Below are 23,908 nucleotides of genomic sequence, written 5' to 3'. Positions count from 1 at the left end.
TGCTGTTGAGGGTCAGAGCCATTAATTGTACATTTCCCCCTTTCGTTTGATCTCCGAAAGTGCAAAATATGACAAACAGATTTTCCACGACCACTCTCTGCCTCGTACCACCAAACCAATTTTCTACGTTCTCCTGGATCTTGTGCGCTATAGTCTTCCTGACTAGCCTACCAGGTAGGTCCTTGATGAAGACCTTACTAAAGTCCATGTATATATTATCTACTGCCTACCCTTGTCAATTCTCTTGGTCACCACTTCAAAATAAAATTCGTAAGACCCACGCATTTCTCGCATGTGTAAATTTCTCACACATACTTCTATCCCTATTCAGTCCTTGCCTTTCCAAATGCAAATAAATCTTATCCCTAAAATGGACACAAAAAGCTGGAGTAACTCAGCGGGTCAGACTGCATCTCTGGAGAAAAGGAATAGGTGATGTTTCGGGTCAAGACCCTTCTTCAGACTGAGAGTCAGGGGAAAGGGAAACGAGAGATATAGACGGTGATATAATTTAGAACAAATGAATGAAAGATATGCAAAAAAGTAACAATGATAAAGGAAACAGACCATTGTTAGCTGTGTGCAAGGTGAGAACGAGCGCAGACAATGAGACTCAGCAGATGACTTTGAAGCTGGTACGACTTGGGTGGAGGAGGAGGGATGGAGCGAGAGGGAATGTAAGGGTTATTTAAATTTGAGAAATCAATATTCATACCACTGGGTTGAAAGCTGCCCAAGTGAAATATGAGATGCTGTTCCTCTAACTTGTGATTAGCCTCACTCTGACAATGGATGAGGCCCAGGACAGCAAGGTCAGTGTGGGAATGGGAATTAAAGTATTTGGCAAACCCTTAGAATTCCTTCCAATAACTTTCCTACCATTAAAGCAAGGCTCACCAGTCAGTAGTCTGGCTTATCCCTGCTGCCCTTCAATAAAGGCACAACATTTTTAACCTCCAGTCTTCTGGTACCTCACCCTTGGCTAACAAAGATATAAAAGTATATGCCAAGGCACCAGCAATCTCTCGTTTCCCATAATATCTTAGGATATGCTTGGCTGAGCCTGATGAATTATCCACCTTTATGTGCTTCAAGACCTCCAATATATTCTACTGTTCCTTATCCTGAACTCACTAGCTTCCATGCCCGTCTCTGTGAATACAGGCAAGAAATATTAATTGAAGTCCTCACCATTGATCCTTAAGGGAATCTACTCTCTCCCTAGCCTCCTTTTTGTTCTTGTAGAATTCTCTTTTATCGTGTCTGCCTGTGATATCTCATGGCAGTTTATTGCCCTCCTAGTTTTCTTCTTAGATGTACTCTTGCATCTCTTATATAATCTCAAGGACTTGATTGATCCCAGCTGTCTATATCTGTCATATCCATCCTTCTTCTACCTGACCAGACCCTTCATATCTCACCAGCATCTTTAGAGTTTTTTGTCGGCCCGCCAGACCACAACAGCACCTCCCTTGTCGGCGGGATTGGGATTGTTGTTCAGTGAGTGGGCTGTGTATCAGAAGGGGTGAGCTTGGAGCATCTAAGGGGAGTAGATAAGTCAAGACGGTTGATGTTGCGCTGGTCCAGAGGGTAGATGGTTTGCAAAGGAGGGCCCAGTGTGGTGAAGGATCTCAATCCAAAATGTTGCCTATCCATATTGCAGTCTGAAGAAGGATCTCAACCTGAAACATCATCTATCTATATTGCAGTTCTGAAGAAAGGTCTTGACCTGAAACGTTGCCTATCCATGTTGCCAGCATCTGCAGTTATTTTCTTACACTACTTGGTGCTCCACTGCGATTTCTCCTCAAGGTATGTCTACTTTGAAGAAGTTACCAGCATCTGCAGTTATTTTCTTACACAACCCGAAATGTCATCACCTATCCTTCTTGCAGACGGAAGAAGAGTTTCGACCCGAAACGTCACCTATCCATTTCTCCACGGATGCTGGTTGACCTGCTGAGTTACTCCAGCACTTTGACAATAGACAATAGGTGCAGGAGGCCATTCGGCCCTTCGAGCCTGCACCACCATTCAATGTGATCATGGCTGATCATTCTCAATCAGTACCCCGTTCCTGCCTTCTCCCCATACCCCCTGACTCCGATATCCTTAAGAACTCTATCTAGCTCTCTCTTGAATGCATTCGGAGAAATGGCCTCCACTGCCTTCTGAGGCAGAGAATCCCACAGATTCACAACTCTATTGTGTGTAGACTTTTTCCTCAAATCTGATCTGGTACATTGCCACTTTTTCAAAAGGCATTCTTTAAAAACTCCCCCCCCCCAACCAACCACACACACACACACCAGGGTTTTTGTTTTGGTCATCATGAGTCTTCTGTGGCCCCAATGGTGGTTTTGCGTGTCATTGAGAGAGACACAGATTGAGCCTCCACTCCACAGAACTGCCACCAGCCAGTCTTGGCGCACTCTGCTGCCGCCGCGCATGCGCCTGCGCCCTGTCACCTGACCGAATCAAAATGGCGGCGTCGTTGTTTTGATGAATAAGAGACTTTGTGTCAGGGGCAGGCCCTCTCCACAGAGGCAGGCAGGCAGCAGGCTGAAGGAAGCATAACCCTTCCCCCCCCCCACGCCCTCCACCAACCTCCCCCCGCGTTCCCTCAAACACTCCCAGACAAACTATGCACCTCTGCTGAAAAATATAGGGTTTTTCTCCTTTAAAAAAACGCGGAAAATATATACTTACAGAATGGAAGAACTAAGTGCTGACGAGGTGAGGAGAACCCTTGTTAATTCATACTGTCCTGTTTCTCATTTGTTTAGTAACCTGGTTATTAACAGACCGCAATTGTAAGTGTTAATGTACGAAACTCGATGCATGTCCTTTTGTTGTTGAAATCCTTGAAATCGACATTTGTAGGCCATTATTCTTTGGCTATTTCGTGGTTTAAAAGGTTTCTTGACATTTTTCAATTTTGCTTTCCAAATATGCTTTCTAAAAGTGATTCCTATACAAGCTTGTTGAAAAGTGCAAAGGCTGCAAACGTAGGTGCTGATGTGAAAGTGAATCTTTGTCTCTATAGAACTGATGTGTACCTTTTGTATTTGTGCGATTTTGGAAAAATGCGCTGCCTGAAACCTACATTCTGTGCATTGTCCAAACCAATTTATAATTTTCCTTTCGGTTTTAAAATCTGATTTTACTTTTGACTTTTAGCCTGAAGTTGTAGGCCTTTACGTTTTCTGTAGGGAGGGGGGAGGATGATTGAAGGAGAACAAGCGAGAGATCTTGATTAATTAGCAATGAATTATATGAAAATATGGTTGCCTGAATGTGTGAGAGGCCTACCTTTCTATATGAACCTGAACAGCCAATATTGGGCACTTGGTTACATTTTAATCTCAATAAAATTTATCTTCAATAACAAGTTATTGAAATTTGGCTTAATTTTGTAATGTCACTCAGCAGAATAAGTTTTTATTTTTGCATTGAGGATAGTGGGAACATTAATTTAGTGACTTTCACTGACATCCTTCATATTTGATTAGTTAATCCATTTTTAAGCAGGCATATTAATGAGGAACAATTTTTTTTAACTGCATACTAATTTAAAATCATTGTTTTAAGAAACCATCCTTTTTTAGGGAAAATGGGGCAACCTTTAGCTATCTCCATCTGATTCTAAACAAATTTAGAATCTTGTGAATATAACTGGGAAAGATATAGACTGAAAAGATGTGATGATCTCTCTTAGGAAACTAAATTAAGCTTTGGTCCTTTGCGGAGTTTACTAGCAATTGTCCCATATGGTTTCTACCATATGTCTCGCTCATTATTTTGTTCAATATCAAATTATTGCTCCTGAAGCTTTCTCTAGATTGCACTTGGCTAAATCTGGACTGTACAACTGCTGAGCTCTAAGATTTAGCAGAGAGTCTTGTTCAGCTTTACTTTAATCTATCATGGTGGTAAATGTCACAATCCTGACTGCAGGCAAAATTATTTTCTACCATGGTTGATGATAAAAGTTATTGCAGTGTTATGATATGGCTATTTACTTACCAACTTACATCAATACTGTATCTTGTCATTTATTGAATTAAAGCGTGTTTAGCTTAAACATAGACTCAAAAAGTTGGAGTAACTCAGCATCTCTGAAGAAAAGGAAAAGGTGGCGTTTTGGGTCGAGACCCTTCAGAACTTCTTCAGATGAAGGGTCTTGACCTGAAATACCACCTATTCCTTTTCTCCAGAAATGCTATCTGACCGGCTGAGTTACTCCATTTTTTGTGTGTCTATCTTTGGTCTAAACCAGCATCTGCAGTTCCTTCCTGCTCATTTAACGTAAACATTATTTTTCAAACATCTAGTAAAAATGAAAGATTTCCAAAAACAGTATAATGTTTTTCTTCAAGTTTTCTTTCTTACCCAGGTTTTACTCCTACAGAGGAGTAATGGCTTTGGCTGTAGCTGCTGATGGTCCAGCATTATCTAAGAAAGATTTTATGACTTTGGTATGATTGAGCAACAAACTGTCTTTTTTCTTGATGCTATTGTCACTTCAAGCAACATCTTGACAGCTTAAACTATCCAAATTTGTGATGTGAGCTCCAGTTATTTGTGGGGAGAAAAAAAACGCTGGAGAAACTTTGGGTCATGTAGCCCTCATGTGGAGGGATTTAAAAAAAATAAAAAAATAAACTTAAAAAAAACATAGTGCGAACCGTTTTATACATTCTTTGTATTTATACATATTGCTAAAAGACAGACACAAAAAGCTGGAGCAACACAGTGGGTCAGACAGCATCTCTAGAGAAAAAGAATAGGTGACGTTTTGGGTCGAGACTGGTCTGAAGAAGGGTCTTGAAACGAAACATCCACTATTCCTTTCCTCCAAAGATGCTGCCTGACCCGCTGAGTTGTTCCAGCTTTTTGTGTCTGTCTTTGGTTTCAAATAATATCTGCAGTTCCTCCCTACACATTTTGTCTGTTTGGTACATATTGCTAGTTTGGTAGTGTTAGCTTCTTTCTTTTCCCTTACCCAGAGCAGCATTGTCACCTGGGGTGACATCTCTTCCTTGTTTGAGGGGTTCAACGATCAGCATGTACCTGCAGTCTGAAATGGGCCAGTCGGCAGCATTCCTTTACAGACATCTCACTGTGCTGGAGGACTAACAAGTTTCACGCAGACCAAAGAGCATCCTTCACTGAATTGACAGTCTCTTCATCTGTGAATGGAGGGCGTGGATAGACCCGTTTTTAGTCAGGACCCTTCTTCAGACTGATGAAGTAGTCTTGTAATCTTGAAGTAGACTGATGAAAAGCTGAAAAAGAGAAGTGGGGGTGAGGCAGGGCCTGGCAAACGATAAGTGGATCCAAATGTGTGGAGAAAGTGACAAAGGCTCATGGTGACAAGGAGACCACCATCACCCCATCCTCTGTTTCCCATCACCTCATCCCCTCTTTCTTCCCCTTTGTACGTTCATCTCCGGCGTCTTCCATTTTGTGTCCCTTTTTCCCTCCCCTCTATTTCTTCCCACCCATATCTCTCTAGCTTTGCGTTTCGCTTCTTCCATAGACTGGAGTGAAAACAATGCCACACTCGAGACCGTGCTCTTCCCGCACCTCCCTGCTTCTACCTCAACATGCACCTTTCCAATTTTTTCACATTAATCTCTTTAATCTTCTTGCATCAATTCAAAATGTAGTTTTCAGACCCAGTAAAGCTTTCTGTTCAAAGTTGCAAATTCCTGTCAGACCTGCTTGAGGATAACTGCAGTTCTAATATACGTTACCAATTGTACGTGGAAGCTTTTACAACGTGCTGCAGTATGGAAGATAAATAGTAAGTATGCCTTTGACGAGCTGGCCTTGCATTTTGATGATTAGTTATTAAGTAACTGATAACTTTGAGAGGGAATGATGCACAATTGAGAGTTGCAACAAATAATTTGCTCAGATTTCCCCTGTATTTAAAGGTCAATGACCTAAATCATTAACTGTTTCCTTTTAGGGGTATTCATCTGCTGATTACTTCTAGCAGTTTTATTTCTAATTTTGGAAGAAGCTCAAGAGAAAATTGCAGAGGTCTAATTACAATTTTTCTGACTGCAGGAGTCGTGTCAGAAGATTGGACACCTAATGTTATACTGTTGTTTAAAAGTGCAGAGGTTAAATTATGTAATTAGAGACCTGTTAATTTGTGTTTGGTGGACAAATTACTGGGATCCATTCTAAAGGACAGAATTAACCGTCATTTAGAAAAAATGCAGATTAATCTGGACATTTAGCATGGATTCAATGGGAAGTTATGTTTGACTAAATTGAATTATTTGAGGAGATAAGAGTTTTAATGCACATCGTGTTGTCTCTGAGTTTAGCAAGGCTTTTGAGGAGGCTGGGTAATTAAAAGTGAAATCCTACAGTATCTAAGGGTAATGGACAAATTAGATCCAAAATTGGCTTGTTGGCAGGGCGAGAAAGATATATTAGTTGAATGTTGGTTTTGTGACTGGGAATTCAAGACAGTAGTCTTGTCTTTTCTGTATATACATTCTTTTAATATATGGTTCATTTTGTCTTAAATATAGGGAGTGTGATAAAGAAGTTTTAAAATGATACAAAGACGGATAGATTGGTTGACAGGAGTAAAGCTTCAAACTGAATGAAGATGAATGGTCTGTTCAGTTGGGCACAAGAGTGGCAAAATGCATTCAATGCAGAGAAAAGTGGGGTAATGCATTTCAGGAGATGCAACATGGTAAGAGAATGGGCAATATATGGGAGGATGTTGAAAGGTATGGGGGAGCAGGAGGATATTAATACCGTGTGCACATGTCCTCTAAAGTTAGCAGGACAGGTCATGAAGATGGTTAAAAGGGCAGGGGGTTACTTTCCTTAGCTGAGGAATTAAATATACATGCAGGAACTGCATACAGCACTAGTTAACCTATATTTTTGAGTATTGCAAACAGTTTAGGTCATGCATTGCAGGAACATTTATATTGCAATGGGAAAGATGTAGGACAGATTTACAAGGATGTTGTTTGTGCTAGAAATTCCATCTGTGAGGAAATTCTGAGGAAGCTCTACTCACTCTGTACTCATGACTGTGTAGCCAGACACATTGCGAACTCCACCCTCGAGTTCGCCGCTGACACCACCGTTGTAGATATTACAGATGTTGATGAGTCATAGTATAGTAGTGAGATCGATCGACTTACCAAATGGTGCCAGCACAATGACCTGGCTCTCAATGTCAGTTAGAGCAAGGAACTGATTGTGGACTTTGGAAGAGGAAGGATGAGGACTCAATGGGATGATGGTGGAGAGAGTCAAAAGCTTCAAATTCATGGGCGTGCATATTTCTGAAGATCTTTCCTGGACCCAACAAACTGATGCAATTATAAAGAAAGCGCATCAACGCCTCCACTTCCTGAGAAGATTACGGAGATTCAGTACGTCAGAGAGGATTCGCTTGAACTTCTACAGGTGTGCAGTCGGGAGCATATTGACTGGTTGCATCACGGCCCGGTTTGGCAACTTGAATGCCTAGAAGTGAAAAAGGACTGCAAAACGTTGTGAACACTTCCCAGTCCTTCACAGGTTCGAACCTCCACCATTGAAGGGATTTACCAGAGTTGCTGCCTCAAAGCACGGTAGCGCAGCGGTAGAGTTGCTGCTTTACAGCGAATGCAGCGCCGGAGACTCAGGTTCGATCCTGACTACGGGTGCTGCACTGTAAGGAGTTTGTACGTTCTCCCCGTGACCTGCGTGGGTTTTCTCCGAGATCTTCGGTTTCCTCCCACACTCCAAAGACGTACAGGTATGTAGGTTAATTGGCTGGGTAAATGTAAAAATTGTCCCTAGTGGGTGTAGGATAGTGTTAATGTACGGGGATCGCTGGGCGGCACGGACTTGGTGGGCCGAAAAGGCCTGTTTCCGGCTGTATATATATGATATGATGTGAAAGGCAGCCAGTATCATCAGAGACCCACACCACCTTGGACACTCATTTCACCTCTGCCATCAGGAAGAAGGTACTGGAGTCTGAAAACTCTAAAATCCAAGTTCAGGAATAGCTTCTTCCCTGCAGCCATTTGGCTATTAAATACTACAACCTCATAAGCTCTGAACTACATAGACTATGCAGGAGTAATGAGATGAGCGTAGCCATTGAATGTAAAGCTAGTGTAGGAAAATAAATGCAGATGCTGGTTCAAATCGAAGGTAGACACAAAATGCTGGAGCAACTCAGCGGGTCAGGCAGCATCTCGGGAGAGAAGGAATGGGTGACGTTTTGGGTCGAGACCCTTCAGACTGATGTCAGGAGGGGGCGGGACAAAGATAGGATGGAGTTGGAGACAGGAAGACAGTGGGAGAACTGCGAAGGGGGAGGGGACAGATAGTTCCTCTGTCCCTCTCTTTCTCCTCCCCTTCCCAGTTCTCCCACTGCCCATTGCCGCACTGGTGGGTAAGGCTAAGCAGCGCCTTTACCACCTTAGACAACTGAGGAAATTCAGAGTGTCGCTGAGGATCCTCCATTGCTTCTACTCTGGGGCTGTAGAGAGCATCCTGTCCGGCAACATTACAGTCTGGTTTGGGAACAGCTCTGCCCAGGACAGGATGGCCCTGCAGAGAATAGTGCGTTCGGCAGAACGCACCATGGGAACTACACTCGTCCCCCTGCAGGACCTATACATCAGGAGGTGCAGATCCAGAGCAAGCAAGATCATGAGGGACCCCTGCCACCCCAGTAACGGACTGTTCCAGATGCTACGGTCAGGCAAACGCCTCCGCTGTCACGCTGTGAAAACGGAGAGGATGAGACGGAGCTTCTTCCCACAGGCCATCAGGACTGTCAACTTTGATAACCCCAGAGACTAAATTTTTGTCGACACTTTTTGTGCTATGTTTAGTAACTTATTAACTTTATTTATATGCTGTAACTGTAATTATTTTTGTGCACAACCCGCAGGCATTGCCACTTTCATTTCACTGCACATCGAGTATGTGTATGTGACAAATAAATTTGACTTGACTTGACTTGATTTCCTGACTTCAACTATATCCTATCTTTGTCCCGCCCCTTCCCTGACATCAGTCTGAAGAAGGGTGTCGACCTGAAACGTTACCCATTCCTTCTCTCCTGAGATGCTGCCTGACCCGCTGAGTTACTCCAGTGTTTTGTGCCTACCTTAGAATGTAAAGTTAGTATTAGAGATGAAACTTTAATGGAAGAAACAGAAGGGGCGGCAGCTGAAGGGTTCAGGGAAGGAGTTGTCAACCACAGACCTATGGTACTAAAGGCACGCTTGCCAATTTTGGGATAAGGTTTGGTGGAGGGAGGTGATTTAGGAAAGGCCTCTTAAAAACTATCCTGTTAGACTGGTTTTTGTAGTCCTGTAACCTGTAACCTGTAACCTTTCCCATTTTATACATACTTCACTAAGTTTCTTGCAGGTTGTAAGGTAGTGCATACCAGGTTTTTTTCCTCTTTTGCCAATTTTCTAAACCAGTGCACTTTTGTCTACAACTGCATCACTTCTGGAATCGTGCTCCCTACTGATCGTATCAAAAGCCCATTTCATTTTGCGCACCTCTGCTCAACTTCCCCTTAAACTCCTTTCTTGTTAAGAACAAGTCCATCTCCTCTGGTCTCTTCGCACTACTGAATTCCCATATCTATGATGCTACACTCCTACATCTCATCAGCATTGGCAAAATCCATGATATCCTTTACGAAATCCTTTACGAAATGCAGTATTAGACTTTACTGCAGTATTAGACTTTGCTATTTCTCCCTTGCTTTGCAAGGTTTTACAGCCTTATTTATAAATTTAAGGACCCCGTATGCTTTATTAAAGAATTATCACCTCTGAGATTTGAGTGTGTGTGAGCCCAGTCTACTTTTCCAACCCCTATTTTTAAACAAATGTGTGCCATTTTGTGCTTCACTTTTCCTTTCTGGTTGCTTCACTTTTCACATTGTATTGGGTTTGAGTTTGCATATTTTACCTGTGCTCTCACTGAAAACTGCTGCAAATCTCCTCACTGTCTCCACTTGTACTACGCCTCACACTTGATGTGCCTCCGTGATGGTAATGGCATCTGTGCTAAAAGTTTTGCATGTATAGAGATGCTTTGCTAACTTTAATATGGCTCTTCCGGCACCTGGAGAACTCCTGCCCTCGCTGCGGCCATGACAGTAATCGGGAGCCCTCCCTGTTGCTCTGCTGCTGCACCTTTCCTGTGCTGATCCTCTCATAGCAATAACTTGCCCGTGACTCAGTGTAGATAGGCTGGGGATAGTGGGGTAGATAGTGAGAATAGGCCCGCACCTGTCCTCCACTATCACCCTGAGTACCGGCACACCACAGGGCTGTGTTCTGAACCCCATGCTCTACTCCCTACTCACACACGACTGTGTTCCTGCATTCGACACCAACACCATTGTCAAGTTTGCAGACGACACAACGGTGATCGGGCTGATCACCAACAGTGATGAAACAAACTGCAGAACCTGGCGGACTGGTGCTCTGATAACAACCTGTCCCTAAATACCTCCAAGACCAAGGAGCTGATCATCAACCTCCGTAGCACAACAGGGAATATGCCCCGATCCTTATCAATGGGGTCAGTGTGGAGAGAGTGTCCAGCTTCAAGTTTCTGGGCACTCACATTTCGAAGGACCTAATATGGTCCACTAACACTGCTGCACTGGTCAAGAAGGCGCAGCAACGATTGTTCTACCTAAGAACACTGAAAAAGTCTGGTCTACCCCAACAGCTGCTGACGACCTTCTACTGCAGCACCATAGAGAGCATCCTAACACATGGCATCCCTGTGTGGTATCTCAGCTGCACGGAGGCAGAGAGGAAAGCTCTTCAGCGGGTAGTCCATTAGAGCTCAGAAGACTATTGGAACACATCTACCAGCCTTGGAGGGCATCTACAACACACGATGCCTCAGAAAAACCACCAGCATTCACAAAGACTCTTCACATCCCTGCAATAATCTGTTCGTACTTCTATCATCGGGCAGACGCTACAAGGCCTTCTACGCCTGCACCTCCAGACTCAGGAACAGCTTCATCCCCAGGGCCATAGCTACCATGAACCGGTCCTGCTGAGCCGGATGGTCACATCGCACAGTGAACCGGCACAGATCTACTTGCACTTTGATTTATTCACAAAATGCTGGAGTAACTCAGCAGGTCAGGCAGCATCTCGGGAGAGAAGGAATGGGTGACGTTTCGGGGTCGAGACCCTTCTTCAGACTGAAGAAGGGTCTCGACCCGAAACGTCACCCATTCCTTCTCTCCCGAGATGCTGCCTGACCTGCTGAGTTACTCCAGCATTTTGTGAATAAATCGATTTGTACCAGCATCTGCAGTTATTTTCTTATTCTACTTGCACTTTATTCCGTTTTAAAACACTTTCTAATTTTGTTTCATTGGGTTGTTTAAATTAATACTGATTAGCTAATTAATTTATTGCATCTTATGGGAGGCGCATTCCCAATCTCGTTGTACCCCTGTACAATGACAATAAAGATATATTGTATTGTATATTGTATTGTATATTGTGAACGATGTAGCCCCTCAGCATTCAGATGTGGAACAGGCTGTGGCGGCGCCTAACGGCAGCGGCTGACTAGCAGTCTGTCCGTCTTTTTTTTTGTTGTGTGTCGGTGTTGGGATGGTTTTTATATATATTTTTTTGGTTGTGTATGTGTGGGAGGGGGTGGTGGTGTGGGAGGGGGTGGTGGTGTGGGTGGGTGGGGGGGGGGAACTTTTCTCTTCCTCACGGCGCGGGGTGCGGCTCGGCTGCGGGGCCTAACATCGCCCGCTGCGGCTCGGCCGCTGGACTTTACATCCCGGTGCGGCTTGGCCGCTGGACTTTACATCACCCGGTGCGGCTTGGCCGCTGGACTTTACATCCCGGTGCGGCTTGGCCGCTGGACTTTACATCCCGGTGCGGCTTGGCCGCTGGACTTAACAGTGCCCGGTGCAGCTCGGCTGCGGGGCTTAACATCGCCCGGTGCAGCTCGGCTGCGGGGCTTAACAGTGCCCGGTGCAGCTCGGCTGCGGGGCTTAACATCGCCCGGTGCAGCTCGGCTGCGGGGCTTAACATCGCCCGGTGCAGCTCGACTGCGGGGCTTTTCATCGCTGGTGCGGCTCAACTGCGGACTTGACATCGCCCGGTGCAGCTCGACCACGGGACTTAGCTGCGCAAGGCTTGGTCGCGGGCCTTTCATCGCCCGGTTCGGCCGCGGGACGTTTCAGCGCCCGGTGCGGGGACTGTGCGGGTCGGTCGGGGACGAGCTGTCTGTCCGTGGGCGTGGGGTAGAGAGTGGAAGTTTTGTTGCCTCCATCACAGTGAGGGGGTGTTTGGAGTCACTGTGATGGACGTTTGTGTTGGGGTTATGTGTCTTGTGTTCTTTTTTTTTCTATGACTGCTATGTAGTTTCGTTCGGTACTTCGGTACCGAACGACAAATAAAGCTCTGTTATACTGTTATGAGCAGTGTGGCCACAGTACTGAGTGTTCTGTTTCTGGAACCAAGGAACTTTAACAAATTGGCGGTCTGGAGGAAATTGCTAACTGTGGTACCAATGTACCTATTTTAAAGATTCATCATCTTTGAACTTCAAAAGTTTGCTTTCTGCATTCAATCCATGTAAATGGATACCAATCGCTGGGTGGCCCCTTCCATCCATATCCGTTCCGCTGGCTTCAAGTTTCATGCCTCTACTCTCATCCTACACCCTTTTCTCTCCTTTTCAACTCCGGCTTTTGTCCACTTAATAATAATAATAATGCATTACATTTATATAGCGCTTTTCATATACTCAAAAACGCTTTACAGGGATTTAAAGAACATAGGGAAGTGAATAAATAGATAAATAAGTAAACGAACAGAGAAAGGAGACAGAAGGTGAGGTGACCTTCAGTGGTTGAAGGCAGTACTGAACAGGTGAGACTTCAGTGATGTTTTGAATGTGGTGAGTGAGGAGGAGTCTGACGGTTTGGGGTAGTGAGTTCCATAGGGTGGGAGCAGCGATGGAGAACTGCCAATAAACCCACCTCACCTGTGTGGTGAGGGGTGATCTTATTGCGAGCAGTGTATAAAATCATGAGAGGAATAGATTGGGTAGATGCACAGAATTTCTTGCCCAGAGTAGGGGAATCGAGGACCAGAGGACATAGGTTCAAGGTGAAGGGGAAAAAAATTAATAGGAATCTGAGGGGTAACCTTTTCACACAAAGGGTGGTGGGTGTATGGAACAAGCTGCCAGAGGAGGTAGTTGAGGCAGGGACTATCCCATTGTTTAAGAATCAATTAGACAGGTACATGGATAGGTCAAGTTTGGAGGGTTATGGACCAAGCGCAGGCAGGTGGGACTAGTGTAGCTGGGACATGTTGACCTGTGTGGACAAGTTGGGCCGAAGGGCCTGTTTCCACACTGTATCACACTATGACTCTATGTGTGCATGTTTCCATCACTTGCCAGACTTTGTTCTGACCCCCCCACCCCAAAACTACAATCCGTCTGAAGAAAACTCCTGACCCAAAACAGTCCAGTTTCTCCGGAGATGCTGGCTGGTCTGCTGTTTTGATCATGGTTTGGATATTGTTTTAAACTTGGGTTAAACTTTTATATTTGGTTCAAGTAGTGACTGTGGTCTTGATGTTGAGGAAAATTGATGCTCACATCCCAGGGCTTATTCACTTGTGAGCTTCACCAGTCAGTACTTCATCCAATTGACTGCTGTTTGTGTATATCAAAATAGGTTATGGTAAGGAATTATTCCACAAAGATCAATGCAAGTTGAAGCCAATACTAATCTTTGTTTATGCAGCTTTCTTTTCATCTTTTCACTGAAATGTTTACCTTCACTGTCTTGCAGAGTACAATTGCTGGGTTTCTTCTGCCATAAAAAGATTAACTAGCTCCACACGTGCAGGGACTTTGATAAAAGGGGTCTCTGCACACTAGACTTTGTATCAACTGAGTTTGCTTTTGAAGAGTTAATTTTGCTGTTTTCATTATTTGATAAAAAAATTAACATAACAGCATAGCATATAGTTAAATATATGGTTGAAAGGGGTTCTCATAGCTGAATGGGTACACATTAACGTGAAATTTAGGGTCAGGTGTAGGCCTCAAAACCTCTCTGATCTAATAGTCAGAATCTTCCAGTATGGAATCAGGCCCTTCGGCCCAACTTGCCTACGCTGGCCAACGTGTCCTGTCTGCACTAGTCAAGATGGCGCCAGTCTGGCGACATGTTGCCAGCAACACAGCAGAAAATCATCAAATATAGTAGTTCTCAGCTTACCTGTATAAAAGAAACAGCAGAAACCAGCAAAGCAACTGACAAGCGGCCTGATGGTCTGCATCCCAGAGTACTTAAGGAGGTGGCTCTAGAAATAGTGGAAGCATTGGAGATCATTTTTCAATGTTCTATAGATTCAGGATCAGTTCCTGTGGATTGGAGAATAGCAAATGTTATCCCACTTTTTAAGAAAGGAGGGAGAGAGAAAACGGGTAATTATAGACCAGTTAGTCTGACATCAGTGGTGGGGAAAATGCTGGAGTCAATTATAAAAGACGAAATTGCTGAGCATTTGGATAGCAGTAACGGGATCGTTCCGAGTCAGCATGGATTTACGAAGGGGAAATCATGCTTGACAAATCTACTGGAATTTTTTGAGGATGTAACTAGGAAAATTGACAAGGGAGAGTCAGTGGATGTGGTGTACCTCGACTTTCAGAAAGCCTTCGACAAGGTCCCACATAGGAGATTAGTGGGCAAAATTAGGGCACATGGTATTGGGGGTAGGGTACTGACATGGATAGAAAATTGGTTAACAGACAGAAAGCAAAGAGTGGGGATAAATGGGTCCCTTTCGGAATGGCAGGCAGTGACCAGTGGGGTACCGCAAGGTTCGGTGCTGGGACCCCAGCTATTTACGATATACATTAATGACTTAGACGAAGGGATTAAAAGTACCATTAGCAAATTTGCAGATGATACTAAGTTGGGGGGTAGTGTGAATTGTGAGGATGATGCAATAAGGCTGCAGGGTGACCTGGACAGGTTGTGTGAGTGGGCGGATACATGGCAGATGCAGTTTAATGTAGATAAGTGTGAGGTTATTCACTTTGGAAGTAAGAATAGAAAGGCAGATTATTATCTGAATGGTGTCAAGTTAGGAGGAGGGGGAGTTCAACGAGATCTGGGTGTCCTAGTGCATCAGTCAATGAAAGGAAGCATGCAGGTTCAGCAGGCAGTGAAGAAAGCCAATGGAATGTTGGCCTTCGTAACAAGAGGAGTTGAGTATAGGAGCAAAGAGGTCCTTCTACAGTTGTACCGGGCCCTGGTGAGACCGCACCTGGAGTACTGTGTGCAGTTTTGGTCTCCAAATTTGAGGAAGGATATTCTTGCTATGGAGGGCGTGCAGCGTAGGTTCACTAGATTAATTCCCGGAATGGCGGGACTGTCGTATGTTGAAAGGCTGGAGCGATTGGGCTTGTATACACTGGAATTTAGAAGGATGAGGGGGGATCTTATTGAAACATATAAGATAATTAGGGGATTGGACACATTAGAGGCAGATAACATGTTCCCAATGTTGGGGGTGTCCAGAACAAGGGGCCACAGTTTGAGAATAAGGGGTAGGCCATTTAGAACGGAGATGAGGAAGAACTTTTTCAGTCAGAGGGTGGTGAAGGTGTGGAATTCTCTGCCTCAGAAGGCAGTGGAGGCCAGTTCGTTGGATGCTTTCAAGAGAGAGCTGGATAGAGCTCTTAAGGATAGCGGAGTGAGGGGGTATGGGGAGAAGGCAGGAACGGGGTACTGATTGATAGTGATCAGCCATGATCGCATTGAATGGCGGTGCTGGCTCGAAGGGCTGAATGGCCTACTCCTGCACCTATTGTCTATTGTCTATTGTCTATAATGCATTTAAACGCATTAGCGCTATTGCAATCTACTGGCAGCAACAGAGCTGCCAACTGTAAGGGAATTCCCGATCGCAGGACCTGGCGGAGGATCGCAGGAACAGTAAGTACTGTACGTAGAAACACCGGGGAGGCCTCCATGGTGTCCGGAAACAAGGCCGGCGGGCAGGACTACAAGCCAGACTGAAGCGCAGGGGATTACGACCTCCTTTCCTGGACCCAGCACACTGATGCAATTTATAAATAAAGCACATCAACACCTCTGCTTCCTGAGAAGATTAGGGAGATTCGGTAGGTCAAAGAGGATTCTCTTGAACTTCTACATTGTACAGTAGAGAGCATATTGACTGGTTGCATCACGGCCTGGTTCGGCAACTTGAACGTCCAGGAGCGGAAAAGACTGCAAAAAGTTGTGAACACTGCCCAGTCCATCACCGGCTTTAACCTCTCCACCATCGAAGGGATTTATTGGAGTCGCTACCGCAAAAAGACAGACAGCATCATCAGAGACCCACACCATCTTGGCCATACACTCATTTCACCACTGGCTAAGGAAGAAGGTACAGGAGCCTGAAAACTAACTTCCAGGTTCAGGAACAGCTTCTTCCCTACAGCCATCAGGCTATTAAACACTACAACCTCAAACTCTGAACTACAATAGACTATATTATTATTATTGCACTATTATTGTGTGCTTTTTGAGTGTATGTGTGTGTGTATTTATATATATAATATATATATATATATATGTACACACACATATACGTGTATATTTATACACTGAACTTTTTTCTCTCATTTATCATACTGTTTACAGTGTACTGTGTTTACATATTCTGTTGTGCTACAGCAAGTAAAAAATTCATTGTTCTATCTGGGGCATATGACAATAAAACACTCTTGACTCTTGACCTACCTGCATTTGGCCCATATCCCTCCAAACCTGTCGTATCCATGTACCTGTCTAAATGTTTATAAAATGTCGTGATAGTCCCTGCCTCAACTACCTCCTCTGGCAGCTCGTTCCATACACCTACCACCCTTAGTGTGAAAAAGTTATCCCTCAAATTCTTATTAAATCTTTCCCCCCTCACCATTAGCATGTCCTCTGGTTCTCGATTCCCCTACTCTGAGCAAGAGACTGTGCACGTACCCGATCTTTTCTTCTCATGATTTTATACTTCATCGGATTGATCATTGATTATAATCGTAACTCTGCTTTTGTTACAATTCCTGGGAACCTTTTACCCCCCTGCTTATCAAAAATCACCTAACATTGTCTTAAATATTCAATGACTCTGCGTCCACCATTCTTTGAAAAAGAGAGTTCCAAGAACATGCAGCCTTTGTGGGTCAAGCAAAACATTTTCTGTCTTTAATAAGCAATCTGTTACTCTTAAACACAACCTGTTTAAATTGGACCCGATTGGGTATCTGGTCACATTTTTGAAACTGGCTGGATTGTTTGCAGGCATCATCAACCTCTCATTACTGAGGTTCCTACCTCCTTTACAAGGCCATCAGTAACCCTGTGCCCAAGAAGAGTAGGGTGTCTTATCTACCGAAGTGGCACTAACGTGTGTGGTGATTAAGTGCTTTGAGAGGTTGATTATGGTGCCCATTAACTCCTACTTAGCAAGAACTTGGATCAGCTACAATTTGCTTCTGCAATAGATCAATGGGGAATGCGATCTCACTTGCTCTCCACTCTGTATTGGACCACGTGGACAAACGAACATGCGGCAGGCTGTTGTTCATTAACTACAGCTTGGCATTCATCACAATCATGCCTTCCAAACTTGTTTCCAAGCTCAGGGAACTGGTCGCAACACATCCCCGTGCAACTTGATCCTCTACTTCAACGGACCACAATCGGCACGAATTGTCAATATTTCCTCTTCGATAACCATCATCACAAGAACCCCTCAAGGCTGTGTGCTCAGTTCCCTGTTCTTCTTGCTCCATAGCCATGATTAGTCTGACACGGTTCCAACTCCATCTTTAAATTCACTGACGACACCACTGTTGTCGGATGAATTACGGGTGATGATGAATCGGACTATAGGAGGGAGATTGATCGTCTGATTGAATGGTGCCAGAACAACATTGCTTTCAATGTAAATCAATAACTAATGTCAACTAATTGTTGACTTTAGAATAGGGAAATCAAGGATTCATGAACCCATCATCATCGAGTCAGTGGTAGAGAGAGACAACTTCCAGTTTGTGGACGTGCACATCTCTGAAGGTCTGTTCTGGGCCCAGCAGATTGATACAATTGTAAAGAAAGCCCAGTAATGTCTCCACTTCCCTAGAAGTTTGAGAAGATTCAATATGTTGATGAATACTCTCTTGACCTTCTATAGGTGTAAGGTAGAGAGCATATTGACTGGTTGCATCATGGCCTTGTTCAGTAACTCTAATGCCCATGAGTGAAGGGGATTACAAAAAGTGGTGAACACTGCCCTGTCCACCATGAGTACTGACCTCCTCATCATTGAAGGGATCTATAGGGAACGCTAGCTCAAAGACAACCACCATCACCTTTTCCACCATTTACCATGTTCCCATTCATTCCTGCCATTGGGAAGAAGGTATAGAAGCCTGAAAAACATGATATCCAGGTTCAAGAATGGCTTCTTCCCAACAACCATCATGTTCTTGAACATTGCTAACACCTACTATGAACTGCCTTGCATGCACTAAGGATTTTAGGCTCTTTTGCACTAATTGGGATTTTAATTTATTGAAATTTTGTTTATCTATGCGTACTGTTTACAGATCTGTTAAGCTGTTAAGGAAGAATTTCATGTTTCCGTTGTCTGTACATATGACAATGAAACTCTTGTGTCTTGAACACCTGCTTCTAGACACTCGACATCCAACTTGACGAGATCGCTCAGAATCCAGTGTTTTGTCTGTCCTTTCTGAACTCCAGCAGATATAAGTCTGGCCCATGAGCCATTTCCTCAAAAGATGCCTCACCCACTTCAGCTAGATTTAATAAATGAAAATTAAAAAGCTGTATATGCTGGAAATATGAAATTAAAAAAAATAAAGATGGTGGTGATGGCCAGTTGGCCAGGCAGCGCCTGTGGAAAGTGTTGATCTTTCTGGTCTTGCCATTGCCCTTTATAAATGAAGCATAATCTACCTAGTTTGGTATTCAGTTCCTCTAATCTAATTGGGTAAATAGAAACATAGAAAATAGGTGCAGGAGTAGGCCATTCGGCCCTTCGAGCCTGCACCGCCATTCAATATAATCATGGCTGATCATCCAACTCAGTATCCCGTACCTGCCTTCTCTCCATACCCCCGATCCCTTTAGCCACAAGGGCCACATCTAACTCCCTCTTAAATATAGCCAATGAACTGGCCTCAACTACCTAAATGCAACACAAAGTAGTACTAAACTGTATTGACCTGGTTGGTCCAAGTTGAATCCCTGGACTATGTTAACAAAGGTGACCATGCACAGGTTGGCATTGAGTTAATGCTGGCAGGCTGTAGGTGGGAATGATTGTCCAAGATTCCCATTTCTGATTGTGTGCCATTAACTGTGAAGAGTTCAGATAAAGATATGGGGCCAGGATTTTTTTCAGACTGATATTAGTTGGGGGGGGGGGGGTGAAATAAAGCTAGAAAAGAGAGGTGGTGGTGAACAAAACCTGGCAGTTGATAAGTGAGAAGGGGGTTGATTGGTAGATGTTTGGTTGTTTGAGGGTTATTTGGTAGAGTAAATGACAAAGGCTAGGGGTGAAAAGGAGATGTAATTGGAGAAGGAAAGGAGTAAGATGCTCAGCCAGAGGGGGAGACATGGGTGGACAATGGCGGGGTGAGGAAAGACTGGAAATGAAGGGGAAGTGAGAAATTCAGGAGAGGAGCTGTATGAGGGAGGGGAAATGAGCAGGATGGGTGGGAGATGGTGAAAGAAATGGGTGTGCAATGAGGTGGGGTGCACCAGAAAGGGGGTAGAGAGGGATTTAATTTGAAACTGGAGAATTTAATGTTCATACCATTGGTTTATAAGCCAAGCTAGGTGGTGAGGTAGAAGGTGGTTGGGTGGGAGAAAGAATAATGGGTAACTTGAAGGATTTTTTTTTTGCAATACTTTTATTTTTGCTGGTCTTCTTGGCTGTAAAATAAATGCTCAATGCTTGGCTGTAGAATTCTGGTAGTGGTTTAATATTGCATTAAAAAACCCCATTGGAAATGTAATGTTTTAATCCTCATTTTCTGGCTACAAATATGTAAACAGTCAAGTGTTCATTGGCAAGAGTGAAATAAGAAATACTTTCAAATGTTTCTAGGTTCTTCATGGGAATATCATAAAACAAAAAAATGTTGAGCCACATAAGATGTTAGAAAGGTCGACCCAAGGCTTCCTCAAAGTTGTATAGGAAGGAACTGCAGATGCTGGTTTACACTGAAGGTAGACACAAAATACTGGAGTAACTCAGTGGGACAGACAGCATCTCTGGATAGAAGGAATAGGTGATGTTTTGGATCAAGACCCTGGAGAACCACCTTCTTGGGTGAGACCACACCTGGATTATTATGTGCAGTTTTGGCCTCCAAACTTGAGGATGGACATTCTTGCTAAGGAGTGCAGCGTAGGTTCACGAGGTTAATTCCCGGAATGGTGGGACTGTCGTACGTTGAAAGACTGGAGTGACTGGGCTTGTATACTCTGGAATTTAGAAAGAAGAGAGGGGATCTTATTGAAACATATAAGATTATTAAGGGGTTGGACATGCTAGAGGCAGGAAACATGTTCCTGATGTTGGGGGAGTCCCGAACCAGGGGCCACAGTTTAAGAATAAGGGGTAGGCCATTTAGAACGGAGACGAGGAAAAACTTTTTCACTCAGAGTTGTGAAGCTGTGGAATTCTGCTGTGGAAGCTGCACCTATTATCTATTCAGACTGCTAAGTTTTAAGAAATCATTTTAAGGGAGATGGAGAAGTTTAGTGAGGGTATTTCTGAGCTTAGAAGGATGGAAGCTGAACGCTTCTATGGTTCTAATGATGATATTTTGAGAGGATGAAGGGATTAAAATCAGGAGAGCATGATTTTGGAGGGACTTTGGAGGTGGGGAGGGCTAGACATTGGACATATTTGAAAGCAAAGATGAGAATTTAAAATTGTGGCGTTGCTTAATGAGTCGCTTTATCAGCAAGTACAGGTAAATGGGAGAATGCCTCAATGGCAGAATGAAGATATTAAAGCAGGTAAGAAGGTATTAAGTGTGGTGGTAACAAGGCATGGCCAAGTTTTCAGTGACAGATGAGGCAAGTTAAGAACGATGTGGCTGATATTTCTTTCTTTAACAGCTTAACTAAGCTTGCGAGAAGTGTAGGAAGTGTGTAGATGTTCTTCCCACCCTGCTTCCTGTAAAGACTATCCCCTACTCCCAATTCCTCCATCTATGCTGCATCTGCGCCCAGAATGAGGTTTTTCCATACTGGATCATCGGAGATGCCCTCATTCTTTAGGAAACAGGGGTTCCCCTCTTCCATTATAGATGAGGCTCTCACTAGGAAGGAACAGCACATTATATTTCGCTGGGGTAGCTTACACCCCGGCGGTATGAACATGGACTTCACTAACTTCAAATAACCCTTGCTTTCCCTCTCTCCCCATCCCCTCCCCTTCCCAGTTCTCCCACCACTCTTACTGTCTCCGACTACATTCTATCTCTGTCCCACCCACTTCCCTGACATCAGTCTGAAGAAGGTATCACAAAATGCTGGAGTAACTCAGCGGGTCAGGCAGCATCTTATGAGAGAAGGAATGGGTGATGTTTCGGGTCTCGACCTGAAACGTCACCCATTCCTTCTCTCCTGTGATGCTGCCTTACCCGCTGAGTTACTCCAGCATTTTGTGATACTTTCGATTTGTACCAGCATCTGCAGTTATTTTCCTACTCCGTCTGAAGAAGGGTCACAACCCGAAATGTTACCCATTCCTTCTCTCCTGAGATGCAGCCTGTCCCGCTGAGTTACTCCAGCAGTTTGTCTACTTAAGCTTGCGAGAAGCCAGATGCAGTTGGCTGTTGTGGAAATGAATTTGATTTTGGTTGCTGTTGACAAAAGATAGACTAATATGAAACGTCCAAGAGAAGATTCTTGGGGAATACCAAGGATTGTAGTATTCATGAGAGAGCAGCCACTGCTGTGATTCAGTGACTGTTTGTTTCTCACAATGCTCCAAAGTTATAATTTTAGGAAACAAGCCATTTCTTAAAGATTGTTTTATTGTAGAAAAATATGTAATTCTATGAAACCTGGCTAGCTCAATGTAACTCTCTCAAAGTCTTAAGTGATTTCAGCATTAGGCAGTGATTAGGGTGAAAAGAGATAGCGAGACAGAGCCAAGGATGTTTGGAAGTTCGTCAGATTGTAAATCTTTAATTTATTTGTAATGTTCTTCCCACAAAGGTTTGCAAAATTGCATGGAATATTCCAACAATGGTGTAATTAGTATTTTGTATAAATTTAAAAGCAATCAATAATTTTCTGCTTTTCAAATCAAATGGTGGACCTTGTTAGGACCACAAGATATAATTGCCTATATTTTGGCAGCCCGAAGTTGAACATTTCATACTGTTGGTTTTGCTCTGGTATTTAAATCCCAAAGTAATTCTAGTCTTGATTGCTTTTCATACTACTGCATTTACTAATTGCCATGTGTGTTATCATATCTTGGAGTAAATATCAAATCAGTTAACGTCATTTTAATGATTTTAGTAATTATTCTTCTCATAAAAAGTTAGTGAATGTTCTGTTGAATGGGGAGTAACGTACATCAGAGAATCCTCAACTTTGGAAAAACTAATTTACAGTGCCCTTCATAATGCTTGGGACAAAGACCCACCATTTATTTATTTGCCTCTGTACTCTACAATTTGAGAATTGTTATAGAAAAAATCACATGTGGTTAAAGTGCACATTGTCAGATTTTAATAAAGGCCATTTTTACACATTTTGGTTTCACCACGTGGAAATTACAGCAGTGTTTATACATAGTTCCCCCCCCCCCCCCCCCCCCCATTTCAGAGCACCATAATGTTTGGGACACAGCAATGTCACGTAAATGAAAGTAGTCATGTTTAGTATTTTTTTGCATATCCTTTGCATGCAATGACTGCTTGAAGTCTGCGATTCATGGACATCACCAGTTGCTTGGTGTCTTCTCTGGTGATGCTCTGCCAGGCCTGTGTTGCAGCCATCTATAGCTTATGCTTGTTTTAGGGGTTCGTCCCTTTCAATTTTCTCTTCAGCATATAAAAGGCATGCTCAATTGGAGGCAATTAAACACACCTGAGCCAAGTGCCTGTGAAGCCATGTGTCCTAAACATTATGGTGCCCTGAAATAGGGGGACTATGTATAAACACAGGTGTAATTTCTACATGGTGAAACCAAAATGTATGAAAATACCTTTTAATAAAATCTGACGATGTGCACTTTAGCCACATGTGATTTTTTTTTTCTATTACAAATCTCAAATTGTGGAGTACAGAGGCAAATAAATAAATGATGGGTCTTTGTCCCAAACATTATGGAGGGCACTGTAGCTTGTGTGAAGTCTAGTTCCCTCAAACTTCAAAATGTCATATTTTCAAATAAAAGGAAAACAATAACTTTGGTATCTAATCTTTTACTTTAAACTCATTTATATATTTTCTGTAAGAAAAATTAGTTATAACATTTAGAGTTGTTAAAGTTTTGTTTACTGTCTGTTGAAATTCTCTAAATTGGCTGGCTGATCAGCCAGTTTGGGTGAGGGGAAGGTCACAACAAGGCATCCAAACAGTGAAGTTAATCAGGAGGCTGGTGAGGCTAGTCAGAAAGCTAGGGTGGTGGAGGGATGGTAAGAAGGAAAGCAAGGGTTACTTTGAATTTGGAGAAATCAATATTCAGTCCCTTTCCCCTGACTCTCGGTCTGAAGAAGGGTCTCGACCCGAAACTTCACC

General features: G+C 43.5%; 1 protein-coding gene across 3 annotated transcripts in view; it reads left to right on the top strand.

Annotated features, from left to right (window-relative positions):
* The first annotated feature begins 2,482 nt into the window (after positions 1 to 2,482).
* ube4b (ubiquitination factor E4B, UFD2 homolog (S. cerevisiae)) overlaps positions 2,483 to 23,908 on the top strand; it is a 93,488-nt gene continuing 72,062 nt past the window's right edge. For all 3 annotated transcript variants that reach the window (XM_078425009.1, XM_078425008.1, XM_078425006.1), the window contains exon 1: positions 2,483 to 2,736. In XM_078425009.1, the coding sequence (XP_078281135.1) occupies positions 2,713 to 2,736 (24 nt within the window). In that variant the 5' untranslated portion in view covers positions 2,483 to 2,712. The remainder of the gene's footprint in view (positions 2,737 to 23,908) is intronic.

The sequence above is a fragment of the Rhinoraja longicauda genome, chromosome 30, assembly GCF_053455715.1.
Source record: "Rhinoraja longicauda isolate Sanriku21f chromosome 30, sRhiLon1.1, whole genome shotgun sequence".
NCBI classification, from domain to species: domain Eukaryota; kingdom Metazoa; phylum Chordata; class Chondrichthyes; order Rajiformes; family Arhynchobatidae; genus Rhinoraja; species Rhinoraja longicauda.
The sequence above is the reverse complement of the archived record's forward strand: the minus strand, read 5'-3'. Positions and strand labels throughout refer to the sequence as shown.